Here is a 21,692-nt window from a genome sequence, read left to right on the forward strand (position 1 = left end):
CTGACCACACCAGCTCCGCTTGCACCCGCTGACAGCACAGAGCAATTGGGGCCGGTGCCAGCAGCAGGTGCAAGCGGGGCTGGTGCCATCAGTGGGTGCAAGCTGCAGCCCTGGTGCCAGCAGCAGGTGTGAGCAATGGCTCCAGTGCCGGCAGCAGGTGTGAGGGCCTGGTGGGACCACAACATGCAGGAGCAAAGAATTTTAATTAACCACCAGAAGCTTGCCCCAATGACAGTGACCAGTGATCCATCTTGGTCTGGCGCCCCTGCTCACCTGCTTCACCATCCCTCTGTGGCCGATGCCTGCTATGATCTGCGCTCTGCTACCTGTTGCTGATGCCCACCATGTTCTGTGTGCGCCCACTGGTGGTCAGCACATGTCATAGTGACCGGTTGACCTCCGGTCTCCTGGTTGAACTCCTGAGGGGACACTTTGCATATTAACCTTTTATATGTAGATTATTGTATTATCTTACATATTAACCCCTAGGAAACAGAAGTTGAGACTTAGAGAACTGAAATAATGACCCAACATCAAGTGGTAGAGGCAAGACTCTAACCCAGCACTGGTAGCCATTACACCCAATGTGGCCTACCTGAAGTGTGGTGACAGTGGCTGGCAGCTGGCAGCAGAAGAGGCACTGTGTCTCAGCAGTGCCTCAGGGAGGTCTTCTTCTAGGTAGAGGTGGCCCTGACAGTCTGCAGAAGGCTGTGACCCTGGATAAACCTCCCACAGTCATTTTCTGCATTTGAGACAGTGCTGCTTGTCCAAGCTCTTGAGTATCTTCAATTCTGGCTGGCGGGGAGAGACGGCCCAGGCTTGTGTGGGGAGAGTTGATGTGTTTATGGGATGGTAATGACTGTGTTGGATCCCTAAGGAAAGTAGGATTAGAGCCCAGTTCAATGTTTGGGGACTTGAACCTAGATTCTCTAGTGGCCTTGAAAAGATGTCTATCTTGAAGATTAATTCTGAAAGTTATCAGCCCACAGAAGTTTTGCTTTTTTCTCCTTTCCTTTGCCCATTAACTATGGCAAACTTACGATGATCTACACCAGTGAGGGTCTCCATCTAGAGACCACTGGAGAGTTAGACTACATCTGTAGCAGCAACTAATTGCCAGGGAGCGCCCTTTCCCTCTTAGAATCTCTGTGTAAATACTTTTTTCTTCAGGGGTTCACCCTCTTTTGCATGTGACTTGAAGTAAGCATCAAGGAAATGTGATTTCCTGAGATCAATGTGATCACATACTGGAGTTGCTCTGATTGGTGAGGACAGCTTGGAGTGAAGGGCTAGGATGGTTGTTCTTGGAGAACCAGAGCAGGTGGTGCAGGTTGCCCTGGGAGAGGATTTCTCATTTCTTCCCCAAATCTTGCTCTGTCACTTGACCTGCCTGCTCTTCCAGCTTAGCTCTGTCAGTGCGCAGGCCTGAATATTGCCAGCAAGTAACTGTTAGAATCCATTTGATCCCCAAAATGAGGATTGAATGAATATCACAGAAACTATTACTTCTGGTTCTCTGGCCAGAGAATAGGAAATGACCACTGGTTTATAAAAGGCTTATGCTACCAAAGTAAACCATCACTGGATTGGCTCTGAAGGAGCCAGTTCCTTGTTCCTGTATGACTAATCTTTTTAATCTCTTTAACTTGATCTAGGCTCCATTAAATTGGAATTTAGTGACTATTCAGATTCAACTAATATTTATTTTATGAAGTGGCTACTATGTGCCAAGAACTGGGCTGGGACTTTCACATAGTTAGGTCATTTAGTCATTTCAAGAGCAAAGGACTCAAAGTTTACCTTTGCATGGTCTATGAGAAAAAGATTTATTAAGCAAATGAGTGGTGTGTGCAAGATTGCCAGAGGATATTTTAAACTACTTAGAGGACAAACTGCTTCCGAGAAGCCTGCCAGTACTTCAGAAGTCCTTTCTTGCATGCATAAACCACTGATCCAGGAGACAGAGCAATGCAATGGGAAGGACCCAGGACAGAAAGTCAACAGAACTCGATTCTATCTCTGGTTTCATGCCATGTCTCTGCAACTGCACAGTTCTGTCCAGTCCCCATTACCACCCCGCTCTTTGCCCCAATAAAGTTATCTGTCCACAAAGCACAGCCTTCCTCAAAACCTTCCTGAACATATAAACAAGGTGTGTAATGTGCCTCCTTGTTGTAAAAAGAGGAGAAACTACAAATCAATGCACACATACATTTGTATTTGCTACTGTATTCATAAGACATTCTGAAAAAAGAAAAAGAAAAGTAATAGTGGTTGCCTCTGCAGAATGGAGAGAAGTAGGAGTGAGAACTGAGCAGATAGGGACATAGATAGGAGGAAGACTCCTTACGATGGACATATTAGGCTCTCAGCCAGTAGGCATTGCCTATTTTAAATTTTAATTCATAAAAAAGCCTTCCTGAAATCTAGATATAGTATGCAGAATTTCCAATCGGGAAGTTGCCTTGGCATTACCTATCCTAAATACTAATGTTGGCTCATTCTGATCATGATTGCTCCCAAACTACCCTTAACTTGTTTATATCTAGACACTTGCCCGAAATGAATGTTATTCTTTAGTACCAGGTCACTTGACAGGGATTTTTGATGTATTGGGTGTCTGTTGCTTTCTTTACTTCCTTATCTCTGCAAACACACATGCACATGCATGCGTATGCGTGCACACACACACATCACCGGACTGGCTCAACACATATATATAAAAGTGGACTCCTTTATGCCAGGTAGCTGCCATCCAGGGGTCCCCCACACTTGCCCACACTTAACCTGAAAGAAAATGAGCCTAAGGCACATTTATTGAAAGAACTTGATTGTTCAACCCATGGACCCTACTTTTCAAAGCAAGAGTGTTCAGAAAGGCACAGAGTGCAGAGCGTTACAAGGCCTCTGTTGTCCTTCACAGTCCCCTTCTACATGAGGCATGAACTGAGAATGTACTGATGACACAACATGCCTGTCAATAGACCACAATTACAGAGCTCAGGTTTAATGTTTTCTCCACTGTCTTAAAGTTGGTATATTTTACATGGCCTTGGATTGGAGGCTGGGGGTTCTGGTCATGCTCGGCTGGTTGCCTCTTGGTTGTGTGAAAAACCTGGAGATTCTGTGGAAAACTGGGTGCATGGGGAATCTAGCCATGGTTTGAAGAGTTACTTTATTTAGATAGTAAGCTAGAACATAAGGTGGAATTATGGAGGAAACCTTAAGGGACTGTCCCTTCCAGACCCTACCCAGGAAAAGACATTTTGGGAATGCCATGCCCAGTGATGTGTGTGGAAGCAGCATGTCACACAATAGGCACCAGTGGCAGTTTCTGAGGCTGGAGGGGTGACTGGGCTCTCTGGTGTATTTTGGTTTGGCCAACCAATGTGTTGCGGCTAGAGCTTGGGAGAAAATGAAAACATGGGGCGAGAAAACACAACCCATTTGGTGACTTTCTTTTAACTGAGTGGGAGAGATTCCTAGGACATGGGCTTTGGCAAAATGTGTTCATAGTAAAGAAAGTGGTTAAATATGTCTCCATGCTTTTGAGTATTGTTGGTGTCACTTGCACGCTGTTATTTCTTCCTTCAAGGGTTATTTGGTGAAAATTGTATATATCCCAGGGTTGAACTCCTAAACAAATGCAAGCTATCGCCAGCCCCATAGCTGTAGATGGGCATGCCCCTAGAGAGGCCTTTGTGAATTTGCTTCTTTTTGCTCAGCTCCATCTGCCTCCTCTCTACACATACACACACACACACACACACACACACACACAGTTCCTTCATTTGCAGAAGAGATAGGCAAACCTCTCTCTTTATTCTAGAGCAAATCCTTTTGAAGGTGAAAGATTATGATGTGATGATATGTTTCTCTTCGTACAGTTTTCTAATAAATTCTAAAATACCATTGTGGACAGATTTGAGGTAATTGCTGGGGCGGGGGAGAGGGGGCAGGACTGTCTATTATACATTCTTGGAGCCTCCAGCAACACCTTCCAGTGTTCTTGGGACTCAATATTTGCAGATAGTGACTGGGACTTTGAGGATTCCCAATATTCCTTGAATTTCTAAAATGGAGTGTGGGAAGAGATCCCTGGCATAGGAAAGGAAGGCAGAATGCTGTTTTCCCTTATCTCTTCATTTTTTTTTTCAGTGATCCACCTCTCCTGCAAGCAGACCTAGACCTTCAAAGAACACTTTTGTGAGGGTTAGTGAGGTTCTGGTCAACGGGTACCAGCCACACAGGACAGTAACCTCCCTAGAGATAGGCAGCTGGAGTTGGGGGAAATTGCATGGATGTAAGAACCAAGGTCTTAGACCCAATTCTACTTCGAACATCTTGTGGAACCCACATGGTTTTTTAGTTCTGTGCCTTGGTTCTCAGTGGGACTAGTAAGGCCTGCCTCACATTGTTGCCAAGATGATTGCTTTAAATATGTGTTTTATTAGAACCTTTTCAATATGCACAAAAAGAAAAGAAATAGTAGAGTGAACCTTTATGTTCTCTCATCCAACATCAATTATTATCATCTGATGGCCAGTCTTGTGTTGTCTATACCCCTACCTAAGATTCCTTATCAATTATTACCCCCAACACCAGAATATGAGGACTTAATGGAATGAAACAATGGCAGCAAATGCCTTGCAGCGTACCTAACAGGTAGCAGATGCTTAGAAAATGTCTTTGGAATCCGAACTTATAATAGTGTGAGCTTTATAATGATTACTTCTTGGAATGTCTTTGGGAGGCCTGAGGGTACAGTATTTCTCACTGTCTTACAGATGAGAAGACCTAGTCTTAGGTCAAGTGATCTGTCTAAGGTTATGTAGCCACTACCAAGGAATATAAGGCTATCACCAGAACCCACGTCTTCCAAATCCCATATGTGTGCTTTTTGCTCTGTGCTCTGCTGCCTCTGCATTGATTTTTTCTTTTCAAATATCTTCTTAGGGAGGACCAGGAGACTTGTAAAATTTTATGTGGGCTCACAGTTTAAAGAGAACTTGTTTATAGGACTGTAATAACCACATATCCATGGACACAACTGCTTACTGGTTTCAAAGGATCAGCCAATCCAGTTCAACCCATCAAACACTTAGTAAATTACTTTTTGCCTTGATTTCCAGAAAGCAGAAGATACAATTAAGATGTAAGATACAGTTGCTGCTCTCAGGAAGCTCACAGTCTCGTGTACCAAGACACATAGATAACCAAACAGCAGAAAGCGATGAATACACATCGGCAGCATGGACCAAGTGCTGAGGGTATGTGGAGGAAGGTTGCTGTCTCCATTAAGGATTATCAGTACTTCCAAATATTGCAACTGTGGCAATTTGTGCTTACAGTTATACAATTCTGCAAGTTAACTACTAGATGTAAGGATATCTGTATAATATTTTCATTAGCTGAGAATCCTCAGCAGGTCAGTGTAACAGACAGACCACTAGATGAAGGAGAGTTCCACCAGTGGAAGTACCATTTCCTAATCTATGAACCAATGTTATTCACCATGAATGTTTAGACCAACTATAAAGAGTTAGTCAGCTTCGAAGTTAGGAGGACCACCTTCACCTCTGAAACGAATTGCAAATTTGGGAGTCCCCCAGACCACTCCTATCTTTGGTAACTTGCTAGAAGAACTTAGAGAATTTACTGAAAGCTGTTGTACACATAGTACAATTTATTACAGGGAAAGGACAGAGCTTGAAACCAGCCAAGAGAAGGACTACAGAAGATGAAGTCCACAAAAGTATCAAAGAACTCACAGTGTCCACTCCCCATGGAGTCAGGACAGTGTCTCTTCCTCAGCGTCAGTGTGTAACAATATTCACAAAGTATTGCCAACCAGAGAAACATCCTTGAGCTTTGATGTCTAGTGTTTTTATTGGGGCTTGATCCTATATGGCTGATCTTCGTCTCTGGCCCATCTTGGGGTAGAAATAATTCTGTATGGCCCAGAGATAAATCGCATTGTTAGATTATCTGGTGGCCAAATGCCGCAGGCACACAAAGACACTCCTATTAGCAGGACATTTGAAGAGCCTGGAGATCACCTCCTGGTAGCTGAAGGCAAAGGCCAGGCCTCATTTGGTTAAGGTTAATCCTTTACTACATAACCACCAAAGAGTCTCCATTTGAAAACATCAGTGACCAGCTTTGAGGGGAGTTAGAAGCTTTGGGGGAAGAAAGGAAATGGATGTAATAATGAGTATAGTTCTGAAAATCATTTTACTTTTTCAAAGTAAAATTTGGGAATGAGGAATTTAAGTAAATTCTCCCCCCTCTGGCTCATGAAAGGTCAAGTAGAAATAAATTTCAGAGCTGGGGCTAGAACTTAGTTGTGTTGAATTCTTCCTCAAGACGAATCCATGGTGATGGTGAGCCCTCAACTCTCTGGTAACCCTGGGATACTGCCTGATGTTTTCTTCCCCAGAAATGAGAGAAGAGGACCTCAAGGGTATCCCCAGACAAAAGGTGTTTCCTTCCTTTTGTCTTCCCTCCTTCTCACCCATCAATATTTATTGACTACATGGTGAATGAGGATGGAAAGAAAAGAGAGAGAGAAAGGGAGGAAAATTTCCTTATTTCTGTCAGGCATTTATTGTCCTGGTAGCTTTCTTCCAGGTTGCCTACTATTTTCAAGGAATTAGATTTTCCTTCTCTTTCTCAGCGTCAACCTTCACTATTCTGTTTCTGTATCAGAAGCCATCAAAATGTAATGCATCATCCATAAATTCTGATCTGGCTTGTGTGAGATCTCAAAGAACCCTGACTGCCCTTTGCCCAGGGCCTGGAGATGGAGGAATGAATGGTGGTGAGACCTAGGAGAGGGCAAGCTCTTATGTTAAGCCGTGCCTTTTGTTCATTAAGAAAAGGGATGTCCTGTGCATGTCCTGGAGACTGACTCCAGTCACTCCTGGGGGTTAAACATTTGGGATGACTTGAGCTTATTGGGAAAAAACTCCCTAGCTGGTAACACAGGGAGGTGGTTGTACCCTGCGGTGCAGAGCAGGGAGCCTGGTTGGAGCAGCTGAGGCTGCAGATTCCCTGGCAGTCATGTCCCAACAATGCAGTGAGTCAGGGCCTGAAGTGCAAGGAGATAATGTATGTTGACTCCCTGGATGGGGGCTGGGGATGGGGATGGAGGGCAGCTGCAGAGTGGAGGGGGTTTCCCCAGGAACCACTGTGTCTCCCTTGGCTCCTGGTTCTGGCTGCAGATGAGGAGAGGTAGGGCCAGGCTCTCTCTTTCTGGAGCAGTGAGTAAACTCCCTTCTGGGCATGGGGTGCTCATGTCAGGATTGGTCCTGCCAGTCTGTCTTTTTTTCAGGAAGAGAACTATGAGATGGATGGAAAGAGAATCTAGAGAAATAAGTGCTGATAGATATTCTCCTTAATGCTGAAGGTGGGGATTGAGAGACGGAGGGTAGAAAGTGAGGCCATTGTTCTGAGAGTCCAACAACAGAGTCTGAGGTATGAGGCTAGAACAACCAGGAAGATGGGCCCTCATCCTGGGCCAGTGAAGAGTTTAAGACTCAGAGTTGGAAAATAGTATGAGAAAGTTCCAGTGTATGCTCAACACTAGCTTGCAGACCAAGCCCATAATGTCCATTCTAATGACTCTGTTCTCCGTGTTTCACAGAAACGCTGCAGTTCAGGGAAAGAAAGGGTGAAGGGCCAGTGGAAGGAGAAGGCCACTGAGATGCAAGGGGATGGACTGTTGATTGGTTTAAGGTCAAATCATTATTTTCTGGCTGAACAAAAAGGTGTCATATGGGGGACGGGGCAGAAACTCTGTGTTGTAGACCTAGATCAGATTAGGTGATAAAGTAGCTTTTCTCAAGCTGCGGGGCAGAAACTCTGTGTTGTAGACCTCAGATTAGGTGATAAAGTAGCTTTTCTCAAGCTGCCACAGACCTGGGTAGTTTGCTACCCTAGAGCTTTCATGATCAATTGTGTCTATGAGTGTTGGATTAAACAGATACTACAGGTATTCTCAGAGCTTCTAATATGCACTACAAGATTAGATTTCCTAAAAGGAAGAGAGATTGTGCCTATAGAACAGCTGTGAGTACCTGGAAAATCCAGTTTTCTGAAAAACACAGTGTAGGAAACGTGGAAGAGATTAAAAATAGGGTTAGAATTATTAAGATCTTGATTAAAATCCCAGCTCAGCCACTTACTAGTGTAACTCTGGTAACATAACTAACCTTCTTGGGTCTTAAATTTCTCAGGTATAAAATGAGACTAATAATTCCTATCTCATAAAATTATTTTGAGGAATAAATAAGATCAGATATGTAAAGAGTCTTGAAAGTGCCTGTAATATAGTAAACACACATTAATGGATGGATGGATGAATGAATGGATAGGTGGGTAGATGGCTGGATGGATAATGGACAGATGGATGATGGATAGAACAATCAGTCTTGGACCACTACTTTAGCTAGGCAGTCATTGTTCAGGGTTACACCCAGACCATCAAGCATGAGTTTGTGTGTTTGTTTGTGAGTGTGTACACACTCATGCTTGCACACATGTACATGGGCATGCAAGCACTCATGCATGAAAATTCCTGAATAAAAGTTAGGCGTTGCTCCCTCATGCTTCCACAACAAGTACTTCACTTCACTGTAACTGTTGCCCATCTGTCTCTCTCATGACACTGAGAGTCCTGGAGCACAAAGGCCACAGCACAGTTTTTGGAACATAGTAGATGCTTATAAAATTGTAACAGCACTCATCAATGCCCATTCTCAATGCTCTCGGCAGGCCTGACCCCATCACTTTATTAATGTATCTTAACCTCTTTCAAGTGTCAAAATAAAATCCTCTGATCTCAGCACTGACAGCAGAACTGATGGCAAGGCCAGTGTGTGAACAGTGGGATGGAGTGTGTTCTGGGAGCTCCATCTGCATCACAGGGTAGGAGTTTGGATGGACTCCCGGGTCCTTCTCTTCCTCACCACATGGCATGGTGGGGGGTCCCACACAGCAGGGGCAGTGGGTTCTGAGCTGGATTTGTGGAGTTGGCCCAGTCCACCCTCCCATGCTGGGACCTGCTCATTCTTAGTCTTCTCAGTAGTCCTCTGTGTGCAGAGCCTCATCCTGAGCCCTGTAGAATGAGAATGACAAAGGAGAAAGCCAGACAGAGACGACCTGCATATTCAGCCCCAGAGTAACCATCCTTTCCCTTCCTCCTCTTTCTCCTCCTCATGGATTTTTCTTCCTCTCTTTGGCCCCACTTCCCTCTCTGTGCTGGGCTTGGTAAGTGGAGGCCCATGCCCAGCTGAAGTTGACCATGCTGAGGGCACTGACTTTTGTCACTGTCCTGTGGCTTTGCCCAGGATATCCTCAGCCCAGCAGGACAAAGCCAACTCCTGCTCACCGAACCCCAAGAAAAGGCATGAGTGGCTGGGCAGGATCTTACCTCACCTAAGTCCTCACAGGAAGGGGGATTATTTCAATAATTAATTGCAGAATGGGTTTCTGAACAGTGTGTGTTACAGTGGCCTGGGTATGTCCCAGGGCCAGCTTGGAGATTCTGTTCTCCTGAAGCCTAATGGAGGATGCCTCCCTTGACCTCCCTTGTCCCAGCCTTGAAGAAAATCTAGAACGCACTTTTTTTTTTTTTAAATATATTTTATTGATTCTTCACAGAGAGGAAGGGAGAGAGATAGAGAGAGTTAGAAACATCGATGAGAGAGAAACATCGATCAGCTGCCTCCTGCACATCCCCCACCGGGGATGTGCCCACAACCCAGGCACATGCCCCCGACCGGAACCGAACCTGGGACCTCTTGGTCCGCAGGCTGACGCTCTATCCACTGAGCCAAACCGGTCTCGGCCTAGAACGCACTTTTGCTTGATTTACCCAATTTCTCTTGCTGGAGTCCCTCCCCATTTGTTCTGGCCCTTGTTTTTAATGAAGAGGAAAAGCAACTAACCACTGTTCTCTATTAGCTAACAAAATCTGAAACCAAACCAACAAACAAACATTGCATGCTAAAGGAGCCAGTGTTACCAAATACCATGATGAGAGTTAATTGCAGTGTCTTTTTGCCAGTTTACTGTTGTTGCAAATTGCTGCAAATTGTTTCTCCTAGTTAAAAGCAAACACTATTTTAGATGTATATTGTCTAACTGTGGTATAACAGTGACGGCTCTGTCCTTGGGTTGAGGCCAGAAGTGACTGACATTGTTAACAAAACAATGAATGAACAAAGTGACCTTACTCTTCTGGCCAGAACAACATTGGATGTTGGCAAGATTCATTATTTATTCATTTGCCGGTGAAATCTTTCAAAAGGAACAATGTTTAAATAAAAGTTACTAACATGTTTCCAAATGCAATTTTTCACACGGAGAAGCCTGCCACTTCTGTTTTTGAGTGGAAGGCGGTGACCCTCTCTTTCTTAATGTAGAACCTGATATGGTGCTCTGTGCGTCCGGGGAAACTTTAAAGTCCAATAAATTCACCAAATTCAAGGTAACTGCATACATTAAAATAATCAGATGCTTTCTAGGCCTTCTCTGACATTGCCCTTCTCATTCTAGGACTTACCGAGTAGGTCTGAAACTTATCCCTGGGCTGAAGTTTGATTAGTGCCTGCCTGTTGGAGGCCTACAATCAGCATGCGGTCGGGGAAGAAGAGGGGAAGGCGCATGTATGGGAGCCAGTGGGCAGTGGGCTGGGCTGGCAATGCAGCTGATGTGACAAATTCTGTGTGGACACTGTGCATGAGGGAATTGTCTCCAAGCTTGTTTCCACCCTGTGAGCGCCTCTCAGCGAATCTGTTCACAGAGGGACAAGCCACAGGAATATAGGCCCTGGAGGAAAAAGAGCAAGACAGGGCTGAGTCTTGTAGAATGGTATTTCCCGAATTTGGCTGATTTACAGTGTCGCCTGTGAAGCATTTTTCAAAAACAGATTCTTTCACCCTCAAGATTCTGATTTAGTAGACCTGAGGCAGAGCCAGAAATCAGTGTATTTTGAAGTCACCTAAGCGATTTCGATAATTAGCTAATGTGGGAGTCATGACATTGCCCTGGCTGTCCCATTCTAACCTCACCTTTGCAGAGCAGCGACCTCTCTTCTCTGTGTCCTGAGCATTACTGGGAGCTGAGCCAGCAACTCCTTTTCCTTTCTTCAGGGCTGAGGACCTGCTTCCTATTCCCCATTCCTGCCCCCAACACAGTAAGGTGTGGATACCCCCTTAGAGTGTCACAGTGGTTGAGGGAGAAAAAATATAAACAGGTATATAAGCCACTGATTTTCTTCCATATTTCGTTTAGTAGGAAAAAATAGGAATTATGAGTAGGGAAAAATAGGAATTATGAGTGGGCCTGAAGAAAGCAAGAGTAAGGAGGGATTTCATGCAGAACTTTAAGTTTGTAAACAAATTTTCTATAGATCAGTTCTCCATTCTGTGGGGTAGAACATAAGGAAAAGGCCAAAAATGGAACTGGAGGCTTGTAGGTTAGACTAAGAAATAATGCATGACCTGCCTGGCCAGTGTGGCTCAGTGGTTGAGCCTCTACCTATAAACCAGAAGGTCATAGCTCGATTCCCGGTCAGGGCACGTGCCCAGGTTGCAGGCTCGATCCCCAGTAGGGGGTGTGTGGGAGGCAGCTGACCAATGATTCTCTCTCATCATTGATGTTTCTGTCTCTCCTTCTTCCTGCCTCTCTGAAATCAATGAAAAAGAAAGAAAGGAAGGAAGGAAAGAAAGAAGGAAGGAAGGAAGGAAGGAAAAAGGGAAGGAAGTGGGGGAAGGAAGGAAGGAAGGACAGATAGACATGGTATGTATGGATGGATGGATGGATGGAAGGGTGATTAGGTGGGTGAGTGGGTATGCAGAAGGATGGATGTAAAGAGAAGAAAAAGCTCACGTGGGAGAAAGAGTAACCTTACGTGACAAGATTCTAGGAGGAGTGCAGTGTGGCTGCAGGACCTCTGTCACAAAGGTCTTCATGATTAGCCAGAACACAGCTGGGTGCTACTCAGGCTAAAACTCTTTCCTGTATTATTTTCCATCCAAAAAGCTGTCCTTATTGGCACATGCCAATGGGACATGCACTTTTCTGTTTTTCTTAACGTGTCAAAAGATTACCACAAATCTCTTGCATTTTCCCCTTAGGTTCTGGCACTGGTGGTAACCTGAGACAGTGGCACAAAATTGTTTCATGGGCTCTTCCTGTGTGAAACTGGATTTAACCCATTCAGAGACTAAATACTCAATCCCAACCTTAGGAGCATTGAGCACTACCCAGTGAGCTAGCCAGTGGTCGGCAAACTGCGGCTTGGTAAACCATGGCTCGCGAGCCACATGCGGCTCTTTGGCCCCTTGAGTGTCGCTCTTCCACAAAATACTGGCTCTTCCACAAAATACCGATTTCTGCACCTGGGCCACGAAGTTTCAATCGCATTGTATGTGCGCGCCAGCACATGGTATTTTGTGGAAGAGCCACACTCAAGGGGCCAAAGAGCCGCATGTGGCTAGTGAGCCATGGTTTGCCGACCACGGATTAGCTGCTAGGCTTTGCTTCCAGACTGATATTCACCCCTGAGTCGCACATGCAGAAGGATCCTCAGGCTAGGCTAAGGCCAGCATTGGAGAGCCAGTGGTGAACTAGACACAGAGGCTGCCTGCTGTCATGGACCTCATGTTTTCCTAAGGGAGACAGAGAGGGGATAAATAGACAGGTAAATTCAGATAGTGATGTGTTGTGATAGAGAGTAATAAGGGACAGGTTATAGACTGGGGCACTGGAAAAGACCTCATCGGAGGTGATGCTACACCTGAGCACAGAAGAAGAGTGAGAAGAGGACCCAACTGGGTAAAGAGATAGGAGAGGACTCTTACAAGGGTCTTGAAGGGGAAACCAGCTTGGGGTGTCCAGTGAATAGGAAAGACCAGTGTGGCTGAAATGGAGTGAGCAAGGGATTAAATGGTAGGAAATGAAATGTGAGAGGAGCTAGAGTGTAGATCATGTCAAGCCTTGGAGAGATCATGGCACAGGCTTTAAGCGTATTCTAGATCCATGGCCGTTTGGCTTAACGCTTTGTATGATGTGCTAGGTAAGATTATATATTAGGGATTTAGACATTTATTACTGGGTGAGGATGCTTATGGCTTTAGCGAGGCCTTCTTCTTTTGCAGGCAATAATATGCCGGCCCCAGGCTCTCATATCTTGTTAAGCCCACCTAAGGCTCACTTTACCATTACCACAATGTAGAAGGGTCTCCCCTTTAAATAATTAGTAGGGAGGGGCTGCCTGCAATCTGAATCCATGTAGGAGACACAATAGAAAAGTTGGGTTTGGGATAAGAGAGGGAGAGAAGCTCAGTCCAATACTGGGACCCAGAAAGGCCAAGGCAGTCCCCCTGGGGAAACAGAGAAAGTGAAGCAACAAGCTGTCCAGAGAACCCAGGGAAGCCAAGTAAGCAGGCTGGACCTCAGGATGGGAGACAAGGGAGCCAGAGTCTGTTTTTCTGTGTTTGCTAGGAAAACCAAGCAGTGGGAAGAATAAATAATGTTTTCCATTTTAGCCACAAATTATACTGCATTATGCCCTGGGCTTCAGGCATGCCTGTAGACTTAGGTGCTGTGCCACATGACTGCCTCATGCCCTTTGCCAAGATTCTCCTCCTAGATTGAGATTCTGTCCCTAAAAGTCTTTATCTCTAGATAACTCTGGGGATCAGTCATGGGCAAGTCCATAGGGCTGAGGAGCAAGACCTGTAGGCTCAGCCTGAGAGGTTGTGTGTGCTTGGGCTATAGGGACCAAGACCATTCTGGAGGCTTACATGATGGTAATAGAAGCTATGTGTGTATGGGGGGGGATTAGGGGTGTGTGTGTATTAAGCTCAGTGAAGGGAAGGATATACAGTCCAATAGTGGCCTCAAGGTCAGGCCAGGAAGGCTGCCCAGAGGAGGAGCTGTTTTAGGAGAGAGAACTAAGAGAGAGAAGATAGTGAGGTTGGTAGAATCTATGTTTCTAGAGTAAGTGTTGTTTGTGAGAGGTCTTGAAGGCTCACCCAGCAGAGAGAGCATTAAGTAGCTGTGTCTGAGAGAATGGGACCAGAATGACAGAACGAGATCACACTGGATGATTGGATGGCTTTGGAACAGAACAAATGGCCCCTGGGCCTGTGCTGTAGAAAGCATTGCCCAAATTGAACTTGGGGTTTCCTTGTCATTTTGACCCTCTTCTCTATAGCCCCACCTTAAAAAATCCAAAATACAAAAATCGGGATTAAAACCTAGGAGAATTTGTAGACATTATCCTGTCAAGAAAGTGGTGCATAACTCTCACTTTTTAAATGTGGACTGAATATAGTGACTTCCTTATAAAGAAAAAGCATGGAATGGGGAAAAAGAGTAACTTTGTAGTAGTGAAACTTAATAAACACACCCCCGCCATCAAGCGATTAAGGTTAACATGTTTAGTGAAAGGTTATATTATAGCCTGCATCTTTGATATAAAGGAATAAAATGCACTTTATCTCCATGGTCTTCCTCCCAAACCTACAACCTCAGCATAATTGTGAGAATAACTTAAGACAAGCCCATACTGAAGAATATTCCACAATGTACTTGACCAGTATTCCTCAAAACTGTCAAGGTCATCAAAAACAAGGAAAGTCTGAGAAACTATCACAGTCTGAAGGAGACATGATGACTAAATATAATGTTTTGGACAGGATCCTGGAACAGAAAAAGGCCAATGGGTAAAAACTAACAAAATATAAATAAAGTATGAACTTAAATTAATAATTATAATATTGGTTCATTGGTTGTGAAAAAACTGTATCCATACAATGTAATGTAATAGGGAAATCTGGGTGTGGAGTGTGTGTGTGTGTGTGTGTGTGTGTGTGTGTGTATGCATGTATACAAAAAAGCTTCTAAGATAGTACAGAGAATACATATTCTGAATATAAATATTTCAGAAGGGAAATTCCATAGTTATACATGAATATCACTGTGCTACTTGCTATGGGAGACTTGGAAGTAGGAGCCATAGTCCAGGGACAGAAACAAGACAGCAGAGACAAACAAACACAGGTGACAGCTAGGCTCATGTCTTAACAATGGTGACATTAGCTAAGTGCTTGCTAACCACCTGCTTTTGCTGTGATCATGAAGCTGATTAGACCTTACTTTTGTCTGATGCCTTACAGTTTACAAAGCTCTCTCACAGGCATTCACTCATGTGATCTGCACAATACCTCTGCCACTTAGGTGGGACAAGGGTTATCATCTCTGTTTTAAAAGGAGAAGGAGGAGCTAAGAGTTCTCACCAACCTCTGTGGGCAGGTGCACTGGCGCGGCCCTCTCCATGGGTTAGCTAATTCATATAAAATGTATGGTAATTTGGTGTTACAGATACTACCATTTTACATGTTTATAGGTAAGAAATATAATTACAGATGATGAAACTGAGGTTCTGGGAATTTTCCAAGGCTATTTGACTAGTTAGTATTAGAGCCAAGAGTTAAACTCGGATGTTCTGGTCTCAAGGCTGTTTCTCATTTTATTATCTAGGCTGGTTATGTGATTGTTATGCAGAGTGTAATCAAATGAACTGCATTCTGCCACGAATCTTCACATCTTTAATGTGCCAGTGAGTGGAGAGTCTTAATTAGTTTCCATTATCAGAGCCGGTTATTATACACAAAGTCTGCTTTACTCACTGTCCTCTTTACCAGTAACTGTGGGAGCTTGGAGGGCAGTTAGTAATGTTTGTGTTTCGCTCAGCCTCTTGTGTTTGGATAGTGTCTCAATGTGTGAAGTAGAAGCTTTAACTTCTAGGAAAAAAGGGACTCATCAATGTTAACATGAGAGGAGGTGATTTCTCAATAAACACTAGGACATCTGTGTGTCAAAATGAATATTTTTCTTTAAGATAGTTGCTCTGAGAGGGCAACCAAGTCAATTGCTCTTTAGATACATCTCTTTCTTATGCCAAATAGTAATGCCACCTTCCTTGCCAGGGTTAGCATTGAAATCCTTTTCCTTGTTTCTGCCGTGGTCTCTGAGCTCCTCCTAGGGAGGGCTGAGCCTTCTCCTCACTGTGTCCTCAGTATCCAGCACAGAGCCTGGCCCTCCAAGGGGCTCAGACCATGCTGTCCAAAATTCATTCTCCAGGACAGAGTTTTCACTGCAGGGTAGAGGCTGTTCCAAAGACATCTCACCCCCTTGGTCCCTGGCCTGAAGAAGGTGGACATCCTCTTGGCATGAAACCTTAACCAAAGCCATCGCAGATGCCTGACTCCTCCACAGGTTTATTAGTCATGCTCTACAGTTGTTCTTATTTATTGGAACCCATTTCATCATGGGCCATATTCCCCGATCCTCTGCTCAAACTTCCCTTTCCCCCATTTCTTCCAGGACTGTCCAACTCTTCCCTGAGGGCCATTTTCAAACCGGTCTCTCCCTGGTGTTTCTCATCCCTTCCTCTCATCTCAGGGACCAAATATGGGTTTTTCTGCCTCTCCCTCCTCAGTTACTCATTCACAAAGCCCCCTTAAGGAGCAACTGATAACATGGAGCCTATGAACTGGAGTTCTCTCCTTACTACTCACAACTGATATTTCAGAACACATCTGGTTTGCTGGGTTTAAGGCAGAATGTCTTATCTCTAGGCCAGAGAGCAGAAAAAAGAGTCAAAAAATCATAACCTTCATTGTAATGAGGGAGACCCCAGGGAGAGCCCTGTCATGCACCCCCTTATTTTCTTTGCAGAATCCCTAACCCTAACCCATCTTCAGTTTCCCTTGTCAAAATCTTAAAGGAAAATATCACGGGTGTGATTAAAACAAAGTATTATACTGAAGCAAACAGAAAGACGTGCTACTCCCTTTTGGTGTTTGGCCTAATTTAGAAGCATATGAATGAGTATTGTTCCAGTCTGAATGGAAACAGATTTATATGCTCTCATTCATTCAAATTGGTCACAACCTGTAGTTCCCTTGTTCTTAATTGTGTGATGGAAAGTCTGTTGGGCTAGGAGTTTAGAGACCTGATTTTATCACCAGGTCTAAGAAAAACTGAGTATCCCTTGTTTCCATCATCTGTAAATGAAAGTGCTAATTATTAAATGACTTCAGCCTTAACACTTATTTCTACCCCCATTTATTAAGCCAGCTCAACCCTGTGCTCAGCTCCAGACATGCAGTAAGAAAGACACATCATTTCTTTCCTTGAGTGCCCCAAAGGCTCATGTCCAAGACAATTCCCTCTCCCACACTGGCAAATGCTCCCTGAAGCTTTTGGTAGGTGTGTGCCACTTCTGTCTTCTTAGACTGCAAGCCCCCAGGGGCAGTGGCATATCCATGTTCTTCTGTCTCCCGCCATTCCTGGCACCAAGTTCTGCACATAGTAGACACACAAGGGTTTTTAGAAAGATATCTCCTAGGCCAAGAAGGCTCTTCACCTACAGTACAAGCTTTCAAAGGCTAGATGGCACTGTTGCTAGAGCCAAATCAGGTGTATTCTGAAATAGTGGCGAAGAGGAAAGAGAGACTAGAGGAGGGGGCCCTGTAACATTCACTGGCTGAGCTTGATTTAGATGCATTGCAGAAATGCAGGGCTCTGACCTTACCAGCATAACATGCTTTGCCATTTTCATGGCATCTTTATGAACATGGCTTCAAAGGGTCTTCACAACAACTGTGTATCAATTTTAACTCTGTACGAGAGCTGCAGCTCAGAGAAAACAAGTGCTTGGACTAAACTTACATGACAATTAATTGACAGAGATTTTTATCTTCATACATGCCTTGATGGTCTCACCGGACCACCTGAGGGTCTTCAGAGTATACTGAAAGACTGGTCAGCTGTACATGTGTCCCAGAGAGCAGCCCCTGGGTGTACTGGACCCAATCTGAGGGGGAAAGGTAGGGTTCACAGCCAGACTGATTGCTTAGCCTGTACCTAGAAATGTCTGCATTTGGGACAAGCAGAGAACACAGTCATTTTTGGAGTAAACAAATGATAACACATGCAGGTTCTTTGAAAAGCAAAAATTGTGGGTAATTTGTACACTGAATGGGATCTACGGTTGATGTTTTATTTAAAGAATGATCTATTTTAAGATGTTGCCCTGTGGTTGGGTTGTATATGCCATTTGTCCATTGCTTTAACATGTTCACATGTTTCTCATTAAAACAAAACAAACAAAATCATCCTGTGCGGTAGGCAAGACGGGTGTTGTGGCTGTGCCCATTTTACAATGAAGAAATAGGGGGTAAGAAAAGTTAGGAAACATTTCAGAATCACACAGCTTATAAGTGGTTGAACATTTTAAACTTCAGCCAAGAATTAGGCTGAACTCAAATCATGTCCTCTTTTTACCATAGTTTTTCTAGGCTATCTAGAAATCACAAAAATTAGGAGAGCTGTTGTTAATATGGGAGGTAAGACATCAGAAACTAGAAAAATATCTATATTAGAATGATGAATGATAAATGATGTGCAAATGTATGCAAAATTAAAGGAAAATTATTATCTGTTATTTGTGCCTTCTAATTGTCCCTCCTCTCCTGTTTCTCCCCAGGATGATGATGAAGATAAGCTGACCTGGAAAGATCGCTTCCCAGGTTACCTGATAAATGTTGTCTCCATCTTGTTCATGGTAATTTCCTTGAGGGAACACCTGCCTATGACTTATGCTTGTTAGATCCTGTTCAGTGAATGCTGTGGGTGTGTTGTTCTGTAATGCTCTGGGAATCATGAGGGGCTAATAAAGATGAAGCCACAGTCCCTGTATAGAAGGACAGGATCTTATCTGACAGCAAGGCCATTGTTGGTATCAGTCACTTGAAGAAGGGAAGGTGATTTTCTCACACAGAAAACCAGACCTGGAAGGGGTCAGTGACCTTCTGTGGCTATTGAAGGAGTTTCAGTCTTCTCAGAAAGAAGAGGGTAGAAAGGGGTTCTACCTTCCCAGCCTTGACCACAGATGTTTGAAGTTGGAACTTCCAGGGAGTAGGTCATGAGATGGTACCTTCACATTGGGATATAGACCAAGACCTCAAAAGAAGTAATCAGGTAAGATGGCTACAGAATTGTGGCAGCCTGTTTAAGCTGTGGGCGAACGCTCTTTGATGGTTTGTGGAATAGAACTGAGTCTGGGAGCCACAGAAGACAGCCAGCCTAGACTTTCTAAGCTGATTTTTCCATTTCCCTGCAGTTGCTATGTTTATTTCTCTGTTTTCTCCCTGAGAGTTTGAGAGAGCCTTTTTGAGAGACCCAGGTGGTCTCAGCTGTGTCAGGGAAGATAGGGAAGGGGTCTATGATTCACATTTGAGTCAAAGTGGTAGCAGGTTGGTCTTGGCAGCCAAGATAAGTGAGCCAACAGTAACTGAAGCAATACGATCTTAGGAGATTTGTAATATCCCATCTTGCTGAAAAGAATAAAAGGTAAAACTCAGAGGACTGAGCACAAGCCATTAAAACATCTGCCCCCTCTTTATAGGTAGAATCCTTCTAATATTCAAGACTAGAGCTTCCATTTTACAGAGGAGAGGTGTATCCTGACAGCATTTCTAAGCAGGATTATACATTCGTTCCAGGGAGGGGAGGAAGGGTTTGAGAGATTGCCTCTCCTAAAAATAAGTAGGACTATAATGATTTGCTGGACCTATTGACCACAGGTAACTGATCCTGGCCCAAGGTTATTATTGTCATTATTATTGCATCCTGACCACTGAGGACAGGAACCATGTCTTAGTCTCAGAAATTTAAAAAGTGAAGGAAGGATCTAATTCAACCACTTGTTTCGCAGATGAACTGCAGAGGTGATGTGTGTCTTGCCAGAACTTAGAAGTCTACATTTGTTATCTTCTCATTGTTTAACAAGAGCAAGGCATGTAGAATTTATTCAACAACATGTGGTGAATTGCAATGTGTTAAGCTGGAATGATAGAAAGTTTAATTTAGCACTTCAAAGCCTCCCACAATATGCATCTTGTTGTCAGAGATTATTCATTCATTCAAGAAATACTTAATGGGTGCCAACTATGTGCTTGACACTATTCTTAGGCAGTGGGGATAAAGCAGAAAATAAAACAAACTAATCCCTCCCTCAAAGAGTTTATAGATAACAAATATATACATAAATAAGAAAATAGATAAGTAAAATACTTCTACCCCCCAGTAGTGATAGGTTAAGACATTTGTAACATCCCATTGTGCTGAAACTAACCCCCCAAAATATTGGATAAATATACTTTTCAACCTTTTTTTAAAATATATTTTTTAGCCGGGACTGGTTTGGCTCAGTGGATAGAGAGAGAGATAAAAAACATCGATGATGAGAAAAAACCATTGATTGGCTGTTTCCTGCATGCCCCCTCATTGGGGATCAAGCCCTCAACCCCAGTGCCCTGGGTGGGAATCAAACTGTGACCTCCTGGTTTATAGGTTGACACTCAGTCACTAAGCCACAGCAGCCAGGCCTGCTTTTCAATCTTCTTAAAGCCTTAAAGGTCTGACAGGATAGTGAGGCTAAACGCTAAGGGAAAATGGGAGATGCTTTTTACTAGTATCTTGAGGATATTTTCCCATTTGGCCAACAGCTTTAGTTTTGGTGGTCTTATGGGGCAAGGAGGTTTGAAAGCAGGGGGAATGGCTGGCTCAAAATTGAAATTCTAACAGGAGGTACTCACCAAATTAAATTAGAACTTCAAAGGGCTACATTCTCAGAATAAAGATGATAGAACTAAACGTACCTCATTCCCCACTTATGGAACTGCAGAGAAAATTGTGTTCTAAGGAGAACAGGGAGAAAAAGGAAAACAAACCCTTGTCCCTGAGATGTGGCCATGGGCAATCCCCATTGTGGATTCACAGCTTGGTTCATCATACGTGAGGACCAGGGCATTACCCTAGAAAACTGTGTGGAGCATGAGGTCAAGGGGTCAAGGGGTGTTTATAAAAGAGTACTTTGTTATGAAATTTGGGCAACAAACTGGAGTATCAAATATCGTTCCCTCCTCTGTCCCCTGTGACTGAACCTTGGCAAAAGATTTCAGGACCAGGGCCATGAGGACGTTTTTAGGGATGCCAGTCTGCCAGATCAGCTGGGGATGTTTTTCATAGGATGACAAGAGCCAAGAAAATGTCACATGCTGTGTCCATCTTCCCACCGTGATAGAGGCAGCATGGATGAAGATAAGTTTTCTCTTTCTTTTCTCACCCAGTATGTTGAGTTAAGTTTCTTTTCTTTTTGAATTAACCCTCTTCTGAATTTCAATTCACAGAACAGGGGATTATCAGAGGCAATGTCCTTCCTTCCTCTAGAACTAGGAGCATGAGCGCTCCTGCCATGCCCAAGGCAATCATTTACTTATACTCATACATTGGGAACCAGTCATCAGAAACCTCCCTCCATTGCCTGGATTATTGCAATGGCCTTCTAACTGATCTTGCTGCCTTTATACTGTCCCTCTACTGATCTTTGTAAAATCTGGATCTGATAATGTCACTCCTCTGCTAAAAACTCTCTAAAGTCTTCATATTTCATAAGATGTAGATTCTTATACTAAAGGGCTGGCCCTCCTCCTCTCCACCATTCATCTTCCACTCCAACTCTCTCTTTACTCAATTGGGTCCTTGCTGAAATGTCACCTTCTCACCGAGGCCTTTCCTGACCACCCTATTTTAAGTTGCAATCTTTC

General features: G+C 43.9%; 1 protein-coding gene across 2 annotated transcripts in view; it reads left to right on the top strand.

Moving 5' to 3' along the window:
• ANO2 (anoctamin 2, calcium activated chloride channel) overlaps positions 1-21,692 on the top strand; it is a 316,751-nt gene that overhangs the window by 227,012 nt on the left and 68,047 nt on the right. For both annotated transcript variants that reach the window (XM_015559975.1, XM_015559976.1), the window contains one exon: positions 18,569-18,646. In XM_015559975.1, the coding sequence (XP_015415461.1) occupies positions 18,569-18,646 (78 nt within the window). The remainder of the gene's footprint in view (positions 1-18,568; positions 18,647-21,692) is intronic.

Source organism: Myotis davidii, unplaced genomic scaffold (genome assembly GCF_000327345.1).
Source record: "Myotis davidii unplaced genomic scaffold, ASM32734v1 scaffold13, whole genome shotgun sequence".
NCBI lineage: Eukaryota > Metazoa > Chordata > Mammalia > Chiroptera > Vespertilionidae > Myotis > Myotis davidii.